At 39.8% G+C, this 18,881-nt stretch overlaps 1 protein-coding gene across 1 annotated transcript; it reads right to left on the bottom strand.

The window, feature by feature from the left end:
- Positions 1-281: 281 nt before the first annotated feature.
- LOC148018626 (ABC transporter G family member 11-like) lies at positions 282-18,629 on the bottom strand. Its single transcript, XM_087661211.1, has 11 exons — positions 18,163-18,629; positions 17,971-18,050; positions 5,029-5,318; positions 3,641-3,812; positions 3,423-3,545; positions 3,207-3,323; positions 2,863-3,060; positions 2,645-2,731; positions 2,274-2,546; positions 2,055-2,162; positions 282-1,535 (listed from the first exon to the last, which is right to left on the bottom strand). Exons 1-11 carry the CDS (start codon positions 18,497-18,499, stop codon positions 1,239-1,241), a joined length of 2,082 nt encoding a protein of 693 aa, XP_087517337.1. The 5' UTR covers positions 18,500-18,629; the 3' UTR covers positions 282-1,238.
- Positions 18,630-18,881: the final 252 nt, after the last annotated feature.

Here is an 18,881-nt window from a genome sequence, read left to right as displayed (position 1 = left end):
CCAATCTTACTTTTCTATATATGACTATCTATTTAAAGAACCTAGTAGCATTGCTTGGTTCATAGTTACTATCATTGGGAGCTTAGGGGGCACCTACTTTCAGATTCTTGATCCATATGGGAAAATGGTATCACTCATATGGGGCTGAGATGGGCTTACTGTAGTGGCTGATATGCTTTGTGGCTGCTGTCCCAACTCACATGGATCTGATATTATCAATAAGGAAACATCGTTGGTTTCAAAGTTGTGACAGTGAAGACCAGTGATACTTTAAGACTCAGAGCAACAGGAAATGCTATAAGGCAGGCATGGGTGGACACTGTAGGGGCAAAAACCCACTGTAGAGATCCGATTACAGGGGTATTTTGTATAGACATACTGTCTGCTCCTCAAAGAAGTCTTTTGTATAAATGTTCATATGTAACCTTTTCTCATCATAATATTTACAGCTGCTCTCTCAAAAAAAAGTTGTGATAGTGAAGCCTACTATCACTTCTTTAGTGTTTGCCCTTATGGAGTTCTAAGCATGTAACCTGAAGCAACGGTGCAAACAATGGTGCAAAATATACTACGCTTACACAACCATTACCTTTTTCCATGAATCTGGAATATATCAGTAAGGTGAACTTGAATGCTTCAATTCATTTTCCCTTAACTGTAAAGTTTCTGAATGCTATGACTTTTGATTTGGGATGGATGAGAAACTGCACATTAACTCTTTTCTGGTCTAAGATGTGCACTAGACAAGGCACAATTCAAGTCAAACAAAGGATGGAATCATCATCATGCCTTTTTAGAGACCACTGACATCAAGCTGTGTGAAATAGGAAGCCTTACAATCAGCCATGAATCGTTAGTACATGTGGATGCCTTTGACAAGTGTTCATCTTGTTTTGACATGAAATTGTACCACCATGCCTTTTAACAGGCATTTGATATGAAGCTGTGACAAATAGGAAGCCTTACAATCAGCCATAAATCATTAGTGTGCATGCTTGTAAGGAGTGTTCATCTTCTTTTGACAGGAAATTGAACCACCAAGGTGAAGTACTGCAGCATCCTCTTGCCAATGGTACGCATCATAATTTTAGCACACCCCTGTTTTTCAGCATCTGTCAAGCTCTATGTCCCAAGTACTTTGGGCAATGATAATCATACATGATGGTGGGATTTTACCTTTGATGCAATCAATTGGTGATGGATGCAGATGGCATTTTTATGGGCCATGAATCCACGATTTATACCATGGACTGTGTCCCAGTGCTAATACATGCCCCTTTTGATGGGCTTGATTTGATGGCTGCTTGATGCTGCATAACGAGGTGCAAATCCCTAATCTTAATCATGAGAAGGAAGAGCATGCGGTAGCCCACAGCCATCCCCAGGAGAATGCCTAGATCCCACCACTTGGAGCGAGCTCCCACCTGGATTTCGAATCCTTCTTCTAAGACCGTCTGTCCAGAGACTAATTTGGGAAAAGCCTCCCCGGGTCTGCTTTTGAAGTTCAATCCCAGAAAGTCGTTCTTATACATCCCCTGGCCCATGTGCATTAATGACAATTAGTATGTTTTTTTGGCTTATAACATAGATAAGCAGTACCTGCACTGTCTATCTGGGCCCTTGGGCACCCTTCATGTTATGCAGGACCTCTGCATAGGCAGAGTGACCGGTGCTGGTGCACGTACACAAGAAGTCTATATTCCACTATATTATTCCCACATTTTGAATTATGACAGCATCATGACCTTCTGAAAGGGAGGGACCACATACCTAACTGCATGTGGTTGGGGCCAGGGGGTGGGTTGGGGGCCAGGACCCAGCAGCCCCCAACCACATCTGCTAGCGTGAGTTGGGGGACGGAAGCCCCCTTTCCCCCAACCACATCTAGCTAGGTATGCAGTGCCTAAGCTCATGATGTTGAACGCTATGGTGAACAACAAGGGAAAAGAGCCCCTTTTCCAAATAGGAAAATGTCAAAAACTTCTTGTGACAGATTTTTTCAATGTTTGAAAAATATGTAAGAGTAGCTGAAGAGAGTATGTACGTAAGCATACCTGAAGAGAGTATGAATGGAAGCTCAAGTAGAACAATGGATACTTCCACACAGGTGCTGGCAAATCATTTGGAAGACGGAAGAAACCAGCAGCTAGGAGGAAGATGCCCTGCAAGCCTATGGTGTAAGTCTGATTTACTGCTCAAGATGAATTAAGACAGCTAACTTTGTGAAATGCATGAATGTCAACAAGACCTTTCATTCAATGTGTTGTAAATACCTGTATACCTGCACCAGTTATGATGCCCATAAGATAGTTGGGCACTACACTTGCGATTGCCATCATGAGGCTCTCCACAACCACCATGCCTGCAAGCAGGCAAAGTAGAAAGTAGAGATAGTGGCCGATGCCTGGGTGCAAACCCACCATGCAATAGCAGATTGTGGCTGAAAACAGGGAGATAAGGAACAGGAATGGCAAACATGATAGGGAATTGCCCATGACAAATGCCACAACTCCATAGTGGCCATTTGTGCGCTCATGAGTAAAGACCTGTGAGGTGCTTTAAAACCCTTGATTAATTGAACCATCACACCTGTTTTGTTTCACATTTGCTAAAATTAATTAGGGTTGAACAGACTTTAAATCACCTTCATGTCCTCCACAAACGAAGGGAAGCCCCCAATGGCCATGAAAGTCAAGAAGCCTGAAACATACGACATGCACGAAGCCCTGGCCTGAGGTCATGAGCAAAACCTGTGACACATCAATATGCATTCTACAGTTTCTCATGCAGGAATTTAATAGCCCCTCTCCTTGTCCCTTAAATCAGATGATGGTTTTGTCTTGGAGCCCAAGTGAGACACACCATGATAGAGTTGAAATCGGTCCCAATGTGGTAGTAAATGGTCCCAATACAAAAGGAAACAAGGATGTAGATGCAGAGCCTCAGCCAGTAGTAGCCCATATCCCTAAACATGTTCTTAGAGGACCTGGAAGTCAATGTCCAAGCTTGCATCCAAAGTGTGGGCTGGCTTCCAAATCTTTCTTTAATTACAGATCCCTTCTGCAGAAGAAAAAAGAAAAAGAAAGAAATTCCCAAAGCATTAAGCAACAAATGCTTTGCCAACCAGCAAGATTATAGAACAAGAACTGTAACAATGAATTCGAATGCAATCAGTTGTTATCAAGAATGATGGTTGTGATATTAACCATTTGAGAGATCTCGTATACTGTAGAAGTAGCCATCCACGCTGCAGCTGAGTTGTTATAGGCACTCGTGAGGATGTCAACAACAGTAGCAGTGTCAGCACAGACACATGCATTGACCTAGCAAATCAGAGATTTTGATGGTGAGACATGATAATCATCATTGTGATGTCTATGAACAGGTTGGAGAATGTGAGTGATCATGTTACAGTGTACGACCTTTGCGTCTGCTTTCAGCCCCATTTGTCTTCTTGCTTTGTCAAAATCTGCATTGATTGCATGCAGGAAATGGTCTGAAGGATTACGCAAAGGGGGGCAAGGGAACCCAAACATTGCAAAATGCTGCAGAAATTTAAAAGAAAAATTTTAGTACTTTCACATGAAGTGTTCTGGTTCAGAAAACGTATTTGCAGCTGCAGCTGCATTATGGGAATCACCTCGCATGCACCCATTGTTTCACCAAAATAGACCGTTCTTCCACTGGACAGTAAGAAGAGGTAATCAAATAGCTCATACACCTCACTGCTGGGTTGATGGATGGAAGCAATGATGGTCCTTCCATCCTGGGCCAGCCTTTGCAAGGCTTTTACCACAAAGAAAGCAGATGCACTGAAAAAAAATACAACTTTGGTTATCTCTTGTTGAAAAAGAAAATAAAAGAGCAGACCCCATCCAGTGAAAGAATCCGGGGCCTTAAGTTGATGCAGCCTGAATTGGTTGATTGCTCTCAATGACAAGTTGCCTATCATACTGATCAGTGGAGATATGAACTAGCTTTATAGGTTCTTTGTGGGCACAGTCTGCAAATGTGTAATCTCATTAAGAATCACATTCTGCATAGATGCAAATGCATGGTTCAGTACATCAATGAGCTAGCCTATAGGTTCTTTGCAGGCACTGTTGGCAAAAAGTGATATCTCTTTTGACTTTCACATCTTGAATAGATATGATTGCACTGATCAGGAGATAAATGTGCTAGTTTTTACCCTGCAAAAGTGTTATCTTTTCGAGAATCACATTTTCCACTCAGATATGAATGCACTGATCAGTAGATAAATGAGCTTGCTGATAGGTTCTTTGGGGGTACAGTCTGCAAAAGTGCTATCTGTTTGACAATCACATGTTGCATAAATACAAATGCACTGATCAGTATATAAATGAGCTAGCTTATAGGTTCTTTGTGGGCACAGTGCGAAATTGTTCTGTCTTTGACATGACATTTTGCATGGATCTGAATGCACTGATTGGTATATAAAGAGCTAGCTTATAGGTTCCTTTGTGGGCACAGTCTGCAAAAGTGTTCTCTCTTTGATAATCACATTTTGCATACAGATATGAATGCAGTGATCAGTAGATAAAATGAGCTCACTTATAAGTTCTTTGTGGGCACTGTCTGGAAATGTGTTAATCACATGTTGCATATACATAAGAACTTTGAGACAAATTCCCACTATAATTCCCATTTTGTGAATTATGACATCATGAGCTTCTGTGACGGAGGGACTACATACCTAGCTAGGTGCGGTTGGGCGCAGAGGGCTGATGGCCCCCACCCCAATGGTGCCTCCCTCACAGAAGCTCATGATGTTGAACACTAAAGGGAAAAGGAAGGGTAAAGCTCTTCTTGTGAAACATATGAACTTCTTGTGAAACATACGAATGCACCGGCTCATAAGTTCTTTGCGGCTCTTTGACAAATCACATTTTGCACATACATATGAACGCTGTGGTTTCATTTAGCATGGTTAAGGTGCAGGTGTGCAATGTGGGTTCTTGGATTAAACAAAAATTATATCATAAAGAGAGAGGTTATGAGATGTGTTACCTGTCGAGCCCACTGGTTGGCTCATCAAGGAAAACCAAGCTCGGGCGGGTGAGGATTTCAATGGCGATGCTGAGGCGCCGCCTTTCGCCGCCGCTGAGGCCTCGCAGGTGCCAATTTCCAATGGGCGTGTGAGCAGAGTCCTGCAGGCCCATCTCCACCATTGCCTCTTGCACGATCAGGCCCATCTTCTCTCTTCCCAGCCATCTTGGTAACCGCAGGCTTGCTGAGTAGCTCAAGGCCTCTTGCACTGTCAGAGTCCCAATTAGGGTGTCATCTTGTGTCACGTGTGCCTGCTCGCAAGATGAGATGGATCATCGTTCGAGCGACTGAGAACGCTGAACTACGGTAATTTACTGTTACACAGAAGGTATTGTTTCCGCATTCACGAGAAGAAACAGAGGTTTAATGTAAAATGAATTTTTACATTTTTTAAGCAAAAATCTTCAAATTTTTGAAGAACATGATTTTAAACTTTGACAAAGTTTAGAGCCAGACTCAAAATTGGCGATCCCCTAAACTTATCCTCTCATCAAGCGTAGTTAAGGGCTTTAGGGCCTATCCCCACCACATGGCCTCCGATTCTGGGCATGCATGTAGAGTGTCTTAGGGAGACAAGCAACCCCTTGACTAGCACAATGCAAGACATGGGCAAAGGCAAGAGGGCAGAATGGGAGAATGCAACATTGATGGAGCTTGATTTTGTAATATCTACCAAAGGCCATGGACAAGATATGGTGAAGATGGAGAAATCTATCGGAGCAAAACAAATTGTCTGCTATGAAAAAAGCACAGTTGGAAGCTAAGGCAAAAGGAAGGAAATCTCTCAAGGCGATTATCAACATCTCCTTCGATAAAGTTAGAAGGTGATTTGCAAATTTCTCAATCACTAGAGTTTTCTTTTGCTTCATGGAGAAACCTCCCTTTGACGATGAATTTGATCGATGGTTTAGTGCCACCTATCAAGGTAAAGCCATGCTACTACAATATAGATTTATTGATAAGGGTTTCTTCATGGGTTTACTTAGCATGTTTGCTAAGTGGGATTGGCTAATGGGTTGCACAGATTGATAGAAGATATAGTCTCTAAACTTCGTTATCTACTATTAGAGTATGTTGTGACTAAAAACTGGTCAAGACGGACTTCGAAAAGGCCTGTGATCATGTGTCATGGGCTTTATTATTCTCATCGTGGAGGCAATCAGTTTTGGAAGGAAATTTTCTAGTATGATAAAGACTCTTTTCTCCATTGCAGAAGCTCTAATCATTATTCATCATACTCTTTCTAAACCATTTTCTCTAAGAAGGTCAGTGAAGCGGTCACTTTATAGCACTGCTTCTATTTGTAGTGGTGACAAACCCATTGTTAAGGAGAATAGATTGGATCGCACAAACAAACAATTTAAAAGGGCTAGAAATGCCACTTGGGTAGCAATTTGCAAGACAATCTTTTATTGATGATAACTCAAACATCATTATAATGCTCAACAAAACCAACTTGAGATCCTAATGGAGGTTTATCAGGATTTCTGACATTTATCAAGATCTATTATAAGCAAGTCCAATAGGGAGATGCTGTACCTTGGCCTTGATGATCCCCGAAGTTGGCTATCCAATTATGGGATGAAGGTCATTAACAAAGGAGAGATTTTAGATACCTAAGGTGCCCTCTCGAACTAGGGATAACCGCAAGTCAATGTTTTAGTTAACTGAAAGTTAAAATTTTGGTAAAATTACAAAGAATGGAATGTAGAAACAATGACACTAGTAGGTGCAAAATAATTGTCATTAACTCCATGCAATTATCTTCGTTGCAAAGCATTTTCACCTTGAGCAAAGCTTCATAGAATGAACTAGAGAAAGTTTTTAAAGAATTCTTATGGGCTAAAAAGGATGGACACTTATGTCACTCAGTTTCTTGGGAAACTATAACCTTAGATAAGAAAGAAGGTGAACTTGGCCTTGAGCCCCTTAAGGAGAAAGCTCATAGGATGCTACTAAGACTTCTTGAGAGAATGAACTTGGATTAGGCTTGGGCTAGAATTTCCATGCATGTCCAAAACACAATATAAGGTGGCAAATGGTTCGATCTAGCTTGCGAGGACTTTATTATTAGCAAAGCAGTCAACATAAGCACCAAGAGCTTGGAACTAATTAGCAAGTTGATGGAAGTTTGGAAAGCAAAGTTAAGTGAAGCAAAGTGGGCACCTGCTAAACATGGAAGAGGGGACACCTCTTTATTGCAATCATTGTGGCTTTGTGGTAAAGCATACATACTCAATTTCACTCCTGTAACTGAGAAGGCACAACTCTCCAAAGCTCTACATGGGAAAGGAGTCTCCAGATGGGTGGACTTTTGGCACCATCAACAACTTAGGATACTAAGTGCTAAAGAAGCAATACAATGCTAGTCTCTTAATAACAAAGAAGTGAAGTGGTTGCGAGTGTTTCTTGAGAGGGAGAAGGAGTGCCCCACTTGTAGCATTCCTAAGTGTCCCTCTACTCAAGTATCTATAGGCAAACTAAGGTAAAGCATTGGCTACTACAAAAAGTGTTGTGATATTCAACCGTTTCAAGGAATCATTTTAATAAGAGCTATAAATTATTGGAAGAGGAGGTTTCCTAGAACCAAGTTGAAACCTTAGAACAGACGGTTTAGAAGGGTCTATATAATCACACCCTTTGCAAGAGTTAATTTTATTATGGAAGTTATTAACCAATTAAGTCTCTATGAGGGAAAGATTACATAAATGCATGAAGATTTCTCCACTCTTTTCGGTGTGTCAAAGAGAAGTTGAATCTCCACAAAATCGGGTATAGCATACAGTTATAGTATGATTAAATGTAAAACGAGATGTAGAACCTTCTATTGCAACAAAAGGTGAAAAGATAAAAGAAATCCTCAAATCTTATTATGACATCTAGTCATGCCAATAGAAGTGGAGTTTGGCATAGATATGATGTAGAATATGGTCATTTCAAAATCCACCTCATAGGGCACTACAACATTTGCTCAAATTTAGGGAGGCTAAAGTGTCTCATTAATCATCTCTTGGGTAGTGATAAGGGCTCAAATATACTAACGAGATAGTGGGGTCATCATCTTAGGGTTGGGCATGCCATGTGTCTCAATCCAAGGTGACTCATCATAAAGATGACTTGCTTAGACAAGGAGAGCCCACCATTGAGGGAGGGTATGGAGCTCTACTATTGATTATGGTGAGGAAGCATGTGAGCACCCTTTGTCTCAATGGAGCTAGAGGTGTTATGTTGAGGGGTGCACGTAAAACAATATGGGCACCATGTGTGATCAATAGAAGGGTTATTTTACTTACAAAAAATTCAAGGATTACACTTACAAAGGGGCCTTTTGTTTTAGTTAGAGAAAAGGTAGTAAGTATTGGGTCATTTTAATACCTTGTAATATGTAAGTGGTGTACTTTTTAATACTCTTTGAACACACATGATATGGATGATCTATTATAGATGCACCCCCCTCTTTGAACACACATTATATGGACGGTCACTTATAGATGGAACCTTGAGGCTATTACTCTCCTATCTCATAAATAAGAGGGTCTCTTATTGGCATCTAAACTCAAGCAAGATCAACCCTTGACATCTCTGATCTTGAGTTAATGGTCCAAAGCCCTCTCAAAAAGGTAATGGTATCACCTTTTGCTCTCTATAGTCAAAGGGGAGAGAGAGAGAGAGAGAGAGAGAGAGAGAGAGAGAGAGAGAGAGAGAGAGAGAGAGAGAGAGAGAGAGAGAGAGAGAGAGAGAGAGAGAGAGAGAGAGATGCCTGAAAGGGATTGTACAAAGCCCTTCCCATATGCTCAAAATCAATTTGTTGGTTTTGGGTCCTTTTGGACATTTCCAAAACTGGCTTTAGATCACATAGAAGTAGTTTATATAAACCAAATTACAAATTGTGGATCTCTACATGGGAAGAAGAGTGTACTCAACTTGTAACCACTCAAGAGCAAGTAATTAGGTTGCCATTCAATCATGGCAACCCAATTACTTTTCAATCAAATGAGAATAATGAACTTCTTAATCAAACGTCTTTCCAATTAGGATGTTATGAATGAGAAATAGGTTTTTAAATTCAACAAAGGTTTTCAAAGCTCAATGATGTGAATTCATTCAATAAATGAGAACAAAAAACCACTCTCACTACCATTGTTTACATAAGGGTCAAGAGATATAAAAAAGAACTCATTAATATTCATGTCAACACTAGGTTTCACAAGGATGATAGATAAGTCATACATAGGTAAATTTTTATGTGCTTGTTTGTCAATATTTTGTCCTAGGCTATATGTGTATGTACGCATAAATCATGAGTCAAATCTATGTAACTATGCATGCATATGTGCAAGTGATTTGCGTATGTTTTATGTATGTAAATTTATAATGTTTGTCCATGTTGAGAAATAAGAATAGGTTAACAAGATGTAATTTTTTGTTTGGTTTCAAGTTTTGTGAAATGTTAACTAGCAAATAACATGATTTGCTAGCACTTTACAAGAAGCAAAAGGACCCATGAATGAGAGAGAGAGAGAGAGAGAGAGAGAGAGAGAGAGAGAGAGAGAGAGAGTGTGTGTGTGTGTGTGTGTGTGTGCACCCATGCGCACGCACACATATGCGTGTAGTAAGGGATCACTACGTGACTTAGGGCTTGACTTTGGCACATTCACACACACGTCTTAATTTAGGGATCGTGCTAGCACATAATGTAGTAAAGCTAGTGTAGCTTGGTATGCCTCTCTGTGGATTGTCCCTCCCTCCTTCCCACCCCCCCCCCCCCTCTCTCTCATGTTATTGAAAGCAAATCCCACTTATGGAACACACAAGGACTCCATGAGTTTCCATCTTTTTAAGAGCACACATCATTTGTGCATACATGACCTTGATTTTGTTGTTTTTCTATAAACTAGAAACCCATGCAAGCCACATGATTAATCCTTTGGAAACTAGTTTCATACCTATTCACATATATGCTAGCATAGAGAGGGGAGACAATTCAAAGTGCAACTAAGAGCATGGCCTACTAAAGTGAAGTGAGCCACTCTATTTTTGGATTTCTCAATTTAAATGCACTACTGTCACCAAATGTATACAAGTTTTACAAGTGATTTTCTTTCTCCTCAACATGATCATATCTTGTTGTATACAAGTTTCTTTGAAATGAAGCCTTCATGAGAAGCCAATGGATCTCTCTCTCTCTCTCTCTCTCTCTCTCTCTCTCTCTCTCTCTCTCTCTCTCTCTCTCTCTCTCTCTCTCTCTCTCCCTCTCTCCCTCTCTCCCTCTCTCCCTCTCTCCCTCTCTCCCTCTCTCTCTCTCTCTCTCTCTCTCTCTCTCTCTCTCTCTCTCTCTCTCTCTCTCTCTCTCTCTCTCTCCCTCTCTCCCTCTCTCCCTCTCTCCCTCTCTCCCTCTCTCTCTCTCTCTCTCTCTCTCTCTCTCTCTCTCTCTCTCTCTCTCTCTCTCTCTCTCTCTCTCTTTTAGGGGATGACTAGATTAATTATAGATTTTAGAATGTACAATAGTCGCATGACTACCAAGTATTAAATAGAGTGATTGATGAGATGTTAGCACACCATGAGCTAGATCATCCCTAGTAAGCGGGATTGGCAATCATTCCATGTATTGCAAAGGATTTTTTACAAGTGTATTCCGATTTATGGGCCACGATTTCATAGTTGTTCAACAACCCTTTCCTATCCTAGACTTAGAATGCCCCTAGTGGGATTCGAAATTTGTTGATAAGTTCTTAGAGTAAGCATCTACTAATAATATATATCATTGTCTTATCAAGGATTATGCATGGCTGATGTATAAGGGCAATTCTTATTTGCTTACCAGAAATCATGTATGGTTGATGGATAAGAGAAATTTCTCATGTGGTCCATGTAAGGGCAAAGCTTGGTGGAAATCCAGGTGGCTCTTGCTTCTTTTACCCTACATTGAGGAGACCTCTCGTCATACGTTTTTGGCTAGCCACTGTATAGTCAATTCTATCTCGATTTTGGTGTATGTCTATTAGAGGCTCCATGAACGCAAAGGGCTAGGTTTTTGGAAACTCCGGATTCACAAGATCTACATAGTGACATGTCCTAGTGGCCTTCCACTTTCTTTGTTTTTGCGATTGTTGGGATAATTGCACATTATCCAGAATGTTTTGTTTTTCTTTAATCATTTGAGTAAGGTTTGAGAGAAATTTAGTGGCAAGAGCTACTACACTAGTAATAGAGACTACACCTAATTTAGAAGTAAGGAATTCTATATTAGAATTCAAAAGAAAGTAAACTTCGGTATCATGAGTGCATTTAGAATTGCACTCAAAAGAAAGAAAATTTTGTCATCTGAAAACTGGACTCGTTATTTTCATTCTCCACTCCATGCATCAAGTCAACAAATTAGATGTTAGAATTGCATTCGTTGCCTCACACACAATTTCACTTTAGTATCACAACGAGACCTAGAAGAGTCACAACAATTTGCTCCATGACAACATGCATAGTATTCATGGCATGCACTATCATTCATGACAACATCCATGTTGGCAAAATATTGCATCAACTACAACATGCTTTGTAAGTTACCAAAAATTCCATATAGACAAGGGGAAAGTTGACAAGGATTCATGCTAATGCCATGCATGAGAAAATGCAATTCATGATTATGGTCGAAATAAACATCATGAAATATGAGATAGAAAGAGACATGCTTGAGGCCATGGATGCTCAAAGATCCAACATGTATAGATGTGATGGAACAAACATACAATAATATGCTTATGTGCTAAGACATACAATGATTTAAAGGGGGAGCTACACACCTCATTATTTGTAAAGGTTTTAATGTAATGGAGACCTTGATGAACATGAAAGAGAATTCATGGATGTTAATGGGAATCTTACATGGAAACATGCATGGCAAACAAGGATACAATCACTAGTGAGCCCCAAAGGGAGCTTATGTATTCCAAGAAACAAATAGAGGAGCAAGAAAGCATTGTAACACCACCTAGAAAATGAAATCAAAGAGTTGAAGTTACATGTAGAGGAGTAGCCAAACTAATAAATGTAAAAACAAGTGAGAGTACAAAAGGAATAATGATTACCAAAAAAGAAAGCCAAAATAAAGATCATGAAAGAAACATTGGTATAAGAGGAGGCTAAGACATGGTAAAGGAGCCTAATATGCTAGTCATAGGTTGTGAAGAAAAAGAGAACCTATAGGAGGATGCAACAACACTCCTTGCAAAGATAGGTGCATTTGGTGTACCTATAGAGAGTACCTAAAGATCAGGAAAGGACATAACCAAACCAAGTGTGTTACTCGAAATTGTTCAGATGGATAATAACTAATCATTTGATTCAAAGAGGGGTAATCAAAGGCCAAAATTTTACATTGATGAGGACCTTAGACTTAGACAAGTGGCATATTTGCAAGAGAATTTGTCGACAGTGCTTGAAGCACGAAATGAAAGGAAGTGGGTAGTCTATAAAGATGGGAGAGTCACCATTTTAGTATGCAAGCCCATCTAATGGTGTGCCAATCTATGGTACCCTAAAGATCACAATATTGAACTACATTGGGAGGCTATACTTAGAGGAGGTTATTTTCAAGATACCTATAAGGGCAACTATATTCTTTTTGATACTAGGAGGCCCTAGTACATCTAGAGCCATCTCCCAATAATACATGGGCATAGATGCAAATCCATTTTTTGGCCACAAAGACAAACTACAAAGGGATGAAAGGATTTGGAGGACTACCTATAGTACTCCATGATGAGATAATTGATGTAGTACATGTGGTGCATAGGGATGCAAAGGCTAGATGTAGATGGATCACAATACACATAGGGAGACACTAAGATATCTTTATTGCAAGATGCTACTTCTTTCATATGCACTACAATGTGCATCACTAAGGGAATCCCATACATGCCACTACATTAGGATATTAGAAACTTTTCTAGGATGGGAGATATCTTAGTAGTAGGGGAGCCTTCCAAAGATGTTGGTTGTCTACACAAATGGCACTATATGTCATTAGAAAACCTATGTTTATAAAGTTTCAAATAGAAGAGTTGGGTATACAAAAAGAACCTCACATGATAGAGGTGATGTACTAGAGTATGAAACACACTTCTTGAGATTGGGGAGTAATCATGTCAATATAATGTATAATAGTATATCAAACTACCCAATAGTAGGCGCCCTTACTTGTTGGAATAATAGAGCAAGTGTTGATATAGTACACTATATCATGGGATCCCTAGTTTGATACCTAATATCAATCCTCAATTTTATGATATCTAGGTAAACCCATTGGAGCGGTAGAAGACCATGAATACTTTTCTTTCTCATTGGCTCTTGAGCATTGGCATATGCATTTACCCAACATGCATGCAAATATATGAGATACCATTTTATATAAGATATTGTTAGCCTATATGATAATGCACTATATGATGTGCTATGGATTATGGATTTACACACAATTATCTAGAATCACTTACAAAAGTCTAGGCATATACATCATGCACATGTGCAACACATGCATTCTCACATAATGTAGTCCCTCAACACAATCAATATAATGGGGATTGTAGGGCTCATGTAGGGATACATGAGCTAAATTATTATTGGAGCTCTCATTTTGTCTTTATACACATTGTTAGGATAATTAATTTAGTTTTAGTTTTATTGAAAGTGAGATTTTACAAATATTACATTTATATTGAGGATTTTTATTTTATCATTTCTCGCATAATAGTGACTTGTGGTGAGTGTATACATGTAGCATTTGTTGCATTGTGCTAGGTTCATGCTTGAGAATTGAGTATGTTTCATGTATTTGCTAGGCATATCATTGTTTGTTAGAGAGATAAGGATATCATGATTTTTATATTTACAAAGGGGGTGCTTTGGTGCATGCAAATAATATTTTGGATACCATGGATGTGCAATGTATTATTCATTAGTGTACTTATGTGCAAGACTATTTGATATTTTTGTAATCTCCAATTTGATAGACTCGTGCCTATGAATTTATTTTTCCAAGCCAAAATATGGTGAACATTTCTAAATATAAGGATTTATTAGGAAAGGTAAGGCAGTTTATGCAAAGGAGCTAAAAGATCCTAAAGTGGATGCAATATCCTATTTTGACCATAAAAGATTTTGGAATACATTAAGCACATGCATCAAGGAGGTGCTCACTCATGCATGGGGACAAATTGGACTAAAAGTTGTGTCAGACATTCTCTTGTCTCTCTCACTCTCAATTTGTTCACCTCAATTCCTTAGTGTTCACTTCAATTTGCTTGAATCATTGTTAGTCTATGATGGAGGCTTTAACACACATAGATAGTAAACTATACTTTTTTTTATGCCTAGTGTAAATAAAGAAGCATGATTCCTTGGCTAAGCTTGAGGCAAAGTTTTTCCAACCATTCTTGGGATGGGACAACAAGAGATCTTAGAGGTGTTTGAGGAGAGGAAGCATTCAACCTCAATCAAACTACCTAAGGTATGGTGCATCATATGTTAGAATTGTATAGGATGTACTAGGACAAGCACATTTACCTCACCTAGCAACACCCATGCTAGTGGATAGCACCCCCTTTACATTAAGGACATTCATCGATGGAATTACTAGTTTGCATATGTGGAGTGCCTATGGCCTTGATGGTTTAGTATGTACGTATGTTTCATATGTTCACGATACATGTTGGTAGACATTTTTTATTGGGCTATGCACAATGGGTCTCTAGGTAGCTAGACTTATCACACTATTATAAGTGGAGATCCATGCTTCCAATAACTATTGGAGCATTAGGCTTGGCTATTGTTTGGTGAAGATGTATGACTAGGAGCTAATAGTAGGGAGGGACACATTGGCATATACATATGGGGCAAGTTGGTTTCAAGAGGGGATCAATTACATTGGATTGTGTACTCATAGTTTGCTTATGCTTAAGAGGGATGAGCACATAAAAAGAGAACCTAAAGTTTTAGTTATAATGGGAATTAATAGTAATTGCACAAAACTCATGTGTAAGAATGGTGTACACATATATTCTCACTATACATCATCTGATTGTGAAAACAATGTCATATTGTAGTTCTTTAGGCCTTGCACATAGAGAGTTTCAAAAGTTCTTTACTTAAAGATGGCATATCTCATTCATAGCAATTAAATCCCCAAGGGGTTTTTCTTGCTTAAATATAGATGCAACAAAGACCTCCCCTAAGAGGAAAGAGAATACAATGCTTCTAGATGCTTAGAGACAAAGTGTGTTTACAAACTTGTAACTGTAGCTAACACTAGAGTTTCACACCTCCCTTGGTGGCTAACTTTCCAGATTTAGGTAGGTCATCTTCATGATGTGTCATCAACCCCATGACAATGACCTCATCACTCTCATTACAAAATGTTTGAGTCATTATTACTTGTCAGGGAAGGTGCATGTTGAGACATCTCAGCCTTCCCTATGTTGGAGCAAATGACACACTAGCTAGTGGGAAGATTTTGGGAGGACCATATTTCACTTCTAGTAGCACAACTAGATCTCATCGAAGAGTTTTAGGATTTCTTTCGTTGTTTCATCTTTCCTTTGGATTAGAAGGATTCTGTAGTTCATCTTACACTTATTCACATTCAAATTGCTCTATATGTGAGACCACTCTAACTATCCTTTATTGAGATCTAGGATGTCTTTTACTATTGCATATATCTTTCCTTTGTAGTGTAAGGAATCCTTATTTTTATCTTTCTCTTTTTCCAAAGAAATTCTGCTCTTTATCTTACTCTTATTCATACTTTGACTACACTTTAGAATGAGATACCACTCCAATTGTAATCACCTTGTTTTTTCTTTCTCAAAGTAGCAAAAAATATCTCTTCATATATCAATAGAAAATTAACATTTTGTGACATATTTCCTATAATATAGGATGTTAATAGTCTTGTAATGAGCCTTGGCTTGGCCACCTCATCTATAAACTAAAATGGCCGGAGATACAAGGGACATGTCAAAATGAAAGCACAAGAAGAGAGGGAAAATCTGTAGGAACATTCGCGCAAATGCAAATTATATGCCATCTTGCTTATTAAATTGTTAAGGAAAAGGCCCATTAGAGCTACTGCCCACTAAGATAACTCGTGGTTTTGCTAGCCAAAAATGATTCCTCTCTTCTTCTTCTTTTTCTTATTCTCCTTCTCCTTCTCCTCCTCCTCCTCCCTCTCTCTCTCCTTCCCTCTCGACCTCCCTCCCTCACTCCCTATGTAAGAGAGAGAGAGAGGGAGAGAGAGAGAGAGAGAGAGAGAGAGAGAGAGAGAGAGAGAGAGAGAGAGAGAGAGAGAGAGAGAGAGAGTGTGTGTGTGTGTGTGTGTGTGTGTGTGTGTGTGTGTGTGTATCAAAGAGAAGATGCAAGAGATAGAGTGCATAGGAATTTTCCTTGTTAGGTCACTCTGTTAAAGTAGTGACTATGGTTTCAAAATCAGTTGGATAAGAATAGAGCATAGGGGCATATAAGTGTGTGTGTGTGTGTGTGTGTGTGTGTGTGTGTGGGTGTGTGCGTGCGTGCGTGCGTGCGTGCGTGCGTGCAAGTCTATCAAAGAGAAGATGCAAGAGATTGCCACTTGGTAGTAGAGTGCATAGGATTTTTCCTTGTTAGGTTACTCTGTTAAAGTAGTGACTATGGTTTCAAAATTAGTTGGATAAGAATAGAGCATAGGGGCATATATTAAACATGTCAAACATAGGAGAACCACTAAAATTGTCTAGTAAAAACAAGAGTCAAAGATTGGCTTACCATAGAGAAACAATAAAAATGGAAAATTAAATTGAACAAGTGTGCATGAGCCTACACCATAAGCATTAGCCAAGGCCTTTGACAAGAGCCGTGCTAGCATTCCTCCTATATGCATAGATAGGCTAGCTCATAAGGCTAATGAATAGCAACCCTCCTCCCTAGTGACCCTACCAAGGAGGAAAACTAATGTCCAAGTGTTTGAGTGGCGAACTTTCATGAACACACCATTGAATACAAGTGTCTTATCAAATGCACCTAGTAAGACTTGAATCCACAACCTCGCTATTATGAATGTAAAGTCCCAATCAATAGGCCATCACCTTTGGGACCATATGAAAGCAGTCAATCATAGATCATATGAGTAAGGATAATAATTAGAGCAGTCTATTCCAATACTTAGGTAGATAACCAAAATTCGCAAAAGACATAAGGTGATCAATCAAAATCTTGATAAATTGTTAAGTTTTACCTTAGAACCTATCAAAAGTTTGTTTTGTGAGCTAATATGACTTCTTAGTGCATACAATAAATAATTTGGGTTGTGAGTTACTTATAACTCTTATGTACATAGACCAAAGGCTTGTGCCATGAACCATGCCTTGACAATGCAACTATTTAGAGCATGGCAAGTCTATGAAGTAGGTGTAACCCTTGTCTCACTCTAATTTGAATGCTTTAGATAGTTGAGGAATAAAATGTGTTGAAACAAACTCTATCTCACTATTCTAAAGGAAATAAAAAGGAAAAAGAGACTCAAGGATAGCCTTTGTATGCAATTAGCTAACTACTTAGTCCTCTAAGCCCTAAAGGGGTCTACTAGACAACGTTATCTATATGTGGTGACATGACTAGTTACGCCCTCGAAAGCCCCAAGTATACACTAGCTTGAGTAGTTGTGCTAGTAGGCAATTCACACACACATACATGTTGTAGCTAGCAGGAAAGAGGAAACTCACACATAAGGGCTAGAAGATTACGTTCCAAAGGACCACATGAGTGTGTGTGTGTGTGTGTGTGTGTGTGTGTGTGTGTGTGTGTGTGTGTGTGTGTGTGTGTGTGTGTGTGTGTGTGTGTGTGTGTGTGTGTGTGTGAGAGAGAGAACGAACTTACATAGAGACCATATGGTGGTGTTGCTTGTTGGCCATTGACCCAAATGTTACCACTTCGGCTGAAATATTTGCCCAATCGACCTGAGAAACACAAGTGCCGTCCTGAGAGCTAAGTAAACAGCAATTACAACAGTATTCAGAGGCTCACGTAGAATATGGGTTTTCCTTTTGGGGGTTGTCCTGCCGGGCCCACCTGAGAGTGTGTCTACGAGGGTTGTCTTTCCCGAACCGGAAGGTCCCATGATGGCAAGAAGGCGGCCGGGCTCGGCAAAGCCAGTGGCATCATGCAGCACCACCGAGCTCTGATCATCTGCATCTGCATGTATATTATGGCTCTTCTTCACACAGACGCTTATGTTCTCCCATGCCAGCCTAATCCTCATGATCACCTCCTCCTCATCATCATTCGTGAATATACGCCTGCCATGACGATCTCCATGATCAGGATCATCATGTGAGTACTGCCCATATTCATCCACATCGCCATTATCATCCGTGCGCACAGTACTCTGCATGCTCATAGTATTCATGCAGATGGGCTAGCTGACGGGTTGACGGTATACTCAATAGTAGTACTGATCAGTGATAATGAATGTGCTACTGATAAGCTTTGCTTCAGGTCGATATTCTGCATATAATTTGATCGAACCAGGGCGGCCTGTTTGGAAGGTTGCAGGTTTCCATCCTCATCATCATCCCAAAAAGCATGGGTTGGAGGTACGCCGCTTGATGTCCGCATGCCGGCAAAAAGAGTGCTCTGGTCCTCTCTCTCTCTCTCTCTCTCTCTTAGATCAAAGGTTGGAAGGTGAGAAGATAAGTAGGTCCTCTCTCTCTCTCTCTCTCTCTCTCTCTCTCTCTCTCTCTCTCTCTCAGATCAAAGGTTGGAAGGTGAGAATATAAGTAGGTGATAAA

This window comes from Lygodium microphyllum, chromosome 21, assembly GCF_053477565.2.
Source record: "Lygodium microphyllum isolate KBCC chromosome 21, Lygodium_microphyllum_v1.1.10, whole genome shotgun sequence".
Classification (NCBI taxonomy): Eukaryota; Viridiplantae; Streptophyta; class Polypodiopsida; order Schizaeales; family Lygodiaceae; genus Lygodium; species Lygodium microphyllum.
This window is presented reverse-complemented; position numbering and strand designations above follow the sequence as displayed.